General features: G+C 47.3%; 1 protein-coding gene across 1 annotated transcript in view; it reads right to left on the bottom strand.

The window, feature by feature from the left end:
* The window catches only part of TNFRSF10C (TNF receptor superfamily member 10c), a 17,909-nt gene that overhangs the window by 1,791 nt on the left and 11,164 nt on the right, over positions 1-4,954 (bottom strand). Inside the window, exons 3-4 of the mRNA XM_017889959.1 lie at positions 1,641-1,754; positions 792-903 (exon numbers count right to left, since the gene is read on the bottom strand). Of these exons, the coding sequence (XP_017745448.1) occupies positions 792-903; positions 1,641-1,754 (226 nt within the window). The remainder of the gene's footprint in view (positions 1-791; positions 904-1,640; positions 1,755-4,954) is intronic.

Raw genomic sequence — 4,954 nt, forward strand, 5'->3', positions numbered from 1 at the left:
CCAGGATGGTCTCGATCTCCTGACCTCGTGATCCGCCCGTCTCGGCCTCCCAAAGTGCTGGGATTACAGGCTTGAGCCACCGCGCCCGGCCTAAAAAATAACATTTTTTAAAACAGCTTGGTATAGCAACAAATACAATCCAGACTGGATTCAAGTGTTTTCTTCTCATCTTTTTTTTTTGAGATGGAGTCTCGCTCTGTTGCGCAGCCTGGAGTGCAGTGGCGCGATCTTGGCTCACTGCAAGCTCCGCTTCCTGGGTTCAAACGATTCTCTTGCCTCAGCCTCCCGAGTAGCTGGGACTACATGTGCCCGCCACCAGCCCGGCTAATTTTGTATTTTAGTAGAGATGGGGTTTCACCATGTTGGCCAGGCTGGTCTCGATCTCCTGACCTCAAGTGATCCGCTCACCTCTGCCTCCCAAAGTGCTGGGATTACAGACGTGAGCCACCGCGCCCGGCTTTCTTCTCATTTCAAAAGGAAATTGCATTTCCTAGGTTTGATGAAAAGGATCAAGGGATCTAGAAAGTTGCCTCTTGTGCCCAGTGAACAAGTCGGTCTGGCCAAGGGGACTCATGCTGGGGAAGGGTGGGAAGGGGCTGCTGCAGGGGGCAGGGGTGGGGACAGGCAGATGGACCAGGAGGGGCCACTGCAGACCCAAGAGACCCCACAGGCTCAGGGACACCCCATGGGTCTGGAGGCTCCATGGGGTCAGCGGAGAAATAGGGGTACCAGGTGACTCAGGTCTTCTTGGGTTCCTGAAAGCTGCCGGGAGCCCCTGGCTGCTGTCTCACCCTGTGCTGTACTTCTGGCACATCTCAGGGGAGTTCCTATTCCAGAAGGTGCCTTCCTCACACGGACACACTGGGTCTCTGGTCATGGTGCAGGAACTTTTATTTGTTTGACCTGACAACAGAGCATAAGGTTTTGGGAATATGTTTCCCTGATGTATCCCTCAACCTTCCTTACCACCCACCCGCTCCTACTCAGCTCAGCCAAGTTCACCAAGGATTTCTGAGGGCCAGTTTCTGCACCAGCACACCCAGGGCTCATACAGGACACCCACCCTTCAGCTGTCACCAATACTCAGAAGAGTCATAAAAGGGAGCATGATTCATGATTTATTACATCAGATTAGGGGAAAAGCATTGTTTAGATGGCATGGTCAATAGCAAAGGAGGTGCAAGGGCATCACCTGAGAGACTCTGCAAGGAGAGGAGCCCTTAGGGGACTTCCCTAAATCCTGGGCCTGCTGGGGAGGAGGAAGGGGCCTGAGAACCTGAAGGCTGAGTGAGGCCGAGCACCTGCCAGAAGCACAGAGCCTGGGGGAGAGAGCCTGGCCCTGGAGCAGACCCGTCCCACTGCTGAAACCCAACCCTGTCCACTGGACCAGGCCTTCTCTGTGCTTTAATGATCCCCCTACCCTCTTGCAGCTGACAGTTTAGAAGATTCCCCAGCCAGGTGGCATGCATTACAGAAAAGATTTCTTTCTATTTTTTTTAATCAGTCAAATATATAATCATGAAACAGGGTGATGAAGACCAAGTTGGGCTGGAACTTGGTTCCCTGACTCACATCGGCTACAACTCCCACCTCATTGTCCCACACTCCACCTCTGGACAAGAGGTGCACACAGTCTGTACCTGATTTACAAACTGTACATGGAAGGCAAGAAAACAAATTGTTGGAAGCGTTGGTGTAATCCACACCCTCTGTGCACAGGTTACAGTCTCCAGTATGTTCTAATCTATGAGATCCTGGGAAGGGAGAGAAAAGCCAATGAATGAGTTGCCACAGAATTCCTAGAGGCTGACAGTGGCTGAAAAACTTCTCTTTTCACTCTTAGTGGAATCCAGACAGAGAAATCCACTCTTCCAGGCTTGGTCTTGTCATGAATTCAGCATCTATTACATACCTTTGATGGGCACTGCTGACAGAAATATAATACACACCACATGCAAAATTCAAATTCTATGACAGCCGTATTAAAATAGTAAAAAGGATGAGGCCAAATTAATTTTAACAATATAGTTTTAACTTAAAATATCTAAAATACTACATTTCAACATGTAATCAATACACATCACTGATATATTTTACTTTTTTTATACCCTCACTCACAAAATAACATCCAATCTCCTGTACATGTGATCTGTGCCCACGCTGGTCCACCTGACTTGTTTGCTGTCCACTCACCACAGTGGCTCCCTGTCTTCGCTCAGTCTCCCTAAGCCCCTGAAACCTGGGGTTCTCATTCCTGCAGGGCCTTCTCAAGAGCACTCTTCCTGGCTCTCTGCAAGACTGGCCCTGTCCAACTTGAAATATCAGCCCAAATCACCATCCCTGAGAGGCCCCACCAACCTTGTCTGTCTCACCTATCACTTAACTATTCTTCATGGTTCCCATCAGGACATCCTGACTGTTATGTGTATTCGTGTGTAATTTTTTTCTTTCTTTTTTTTTTTTTTTTTTTTTTTTTTTTTGAGACAGAGTCTCGCTCTGCCGCCCAGGCTGGAGTGCAGTGGCCGGATCTCAGCTCACTGCAAGCTCCGCCTCCTGGGTTTAGGCCATTCTCCTGCCTCAGCCTCCCGAGTAGCTGGGACTACAGGTGCCCGCCACGTCGCCCGGCTAGTTTTTTGTATTTTTTTAGTAGAGACGGGGTTTCACCGTGTTAGCCAGGATGGTCTCGATCTCCTGACCTCATGATCCACCTGTCTCGGCCTCCCAAAGTGCTGGGATTACAGGCTTGACCCACCACGCCCGGCCTTTTTTTTTTTAGATAGAGTCTTGCTCTGTCACCCGGCTGGAGTGCAGTGGCACAATCTCGGCTCACTGCAACCTCCAACTCCCTAGTTCAAGTGATATTCCTGCCTCAGCCTCCCGAGTAGCTGGGATTACAGGCATGCACCACCATGCATAGCTAATTTTTATAGTTTTAGTAGAGACAGGGTTTCACCACATTGGCCAGGATAGTCTTGATCTCCTGACCTTGTGATCCACCTGCCTTGGCCTCCCAAAGTGCTGGGATTACAGGTGTGAGCCACTGCACCCAGCCTATTTGTAAGTCTTGATACCATCCCAGAAAGAAAGCTCCATGAGGGCAGGGCCTCTTAACCCCCGTTAGCATGGTGCCTGACTGACAGAAATCATCCAATGCATCCCTGTGGAAAAAGAGCCAGAAAGTGCAGGAAACAGAAATCTAGAAGCACATAGAGACAAGAATATGATAAGGATGAGAGGTCAGTCTTCAATGGGGTCGTCAAGGCTAGACTACAGACCCAGGATCCTGGCCTACCCCCACAGACTCAGCTTCTAGGTCTGCCCCAGTGCCAGGTAAGTCCCCATGAACTCAGGATCCAGGCCCTTCCCTGTGGACCTAGGGATGAGGCCCATGCCATCACCTGGCTGACATCTGCAGACTCAAACTCAAGACCCATGCCAGTGCCAGTTTAGGACCCATGGACTGAGGCTTCAGGTCACCTTTCTGGATGTGGGCTCTCGGCTTACCCACACATGCCTGGATACCAAACTGGCTTGCCTGAGGACACCAGCAACAAGACCACCTTTGAACCACACCACATGACCTGACCAAAATCTGTGTACAGGCTGACTGGTGAAGGGTGTTCCCTGACAAAGCCAGTCTGTAAATATTGGAATAAGTCCCTGCTTCTTCAAAGCGCACATTCCAGCACATTGCCACAGGCTCATGAGCAATCAGGGAAACATGACAGCACCAAAGAAACAAAATAAAACACAAGTAGTCCACCCTAAACAAATGGAGATTTACAACAGCCTGACAAAGAACTGAAAATACTCATTTTAAAGAAGCTTAGTCAGCTACAAAAAAAATACAGATAGACGAGTAAGTGAAGTCAGAAAGACAATACATGAACAAAATGAGAAGTTTAATAAACATACAGACACCATAATAAAGGACCAAACAGAAATTCTGGAATCAAACAACACAATATATGAAATAAAAAATCCAATGGAGAGCTTCAACAGCTGAGTTGATTAAGCAGAAGAAAGAATCAGTGAGCTTGAAGACAGATCATTTGAAATCTCAAATCACAGGAACAAAAAGAAAAAAAAGAATGAAAAAGAGAGAATAAAACCAACAGTACTGATGGGTTACCGTGAAGCAAAACAGTATAGGTATTATCATGGTCCAAGGAGCATCAGAGAAAGAGAAAGGTGCAGAAAGTATAATTACAGCCTGGGCGTGGTGGCTCACGCCTGTAATCCCAGCACTTTGGGAGGCCAGGGTGGGTGGATCACGAGGTCAGGAGATCAAGACCATCCTGGCTAACATGGTGAAATCCCGTCTCTACGAAGGAAAAAAAAAATCAGCCAGGCATGGTGGTGAGCACCTGTAGTCCCAGCTACTAACGAGGCTCAGGTGGGAAAATGGCATGAACCCGGGAGGCAGAGCTTACAGCGAGCCGAGATCGCACGACTGCACTCCAGCCTGGGTGACAGAGCGAGACTCTGTCAAAAAAAAAAAAAAAAAAGTATAATTACAGAAATAATGAAAGAAAATGTACCAAATCTGGATAGGAATAGACTTCCAGATTCATTAAGCCCAAAGAACCCCAAACAGATTAAATACAAAGAGATCTTCACCAAGACACATCACAAACATATTCCCAAAAGTGAAAGGCATAGAATTTTGAAAGCGGTAAGAGAAAAGCAACTCATCACATATAAGGGAACACTTATAAAACTATTAGAAGGCTTCTCACCAGAAACCTGCAGTCCAGGAGAGAGTGGAATCATACACAGTAGAGAAAGGAAAAAAAAAAACTACTGCCAACCAACAACACCATACCCAACAAGTCTGTCCTTTAGAAACAAAGGAGCAATAAAGACTTTCACAGAGAAACAAAACCTGTGGGAGTTCATCACCACTACACTTGCCTTACAAGAAATGCAAAAAAAAAAAAAAAAAAAAAAAAAA

Source organism: Rhinopithecus bieti, unplaced genomic scaffold, assembly GCF_001698545.2.
Source record: "Rhinopithecus bieti isolate Rb0 unplaced genomic scaffold, ASM169854v2 scaffold_20129, whole genome shotgun sequence".
Classification (NCBI taxonomy): Eukaryota; Metazoa; Chordata; class Mammalia; order Primates; family Cercopithecidae; genus Rhinopithecus; species Rhinopithecus bieti.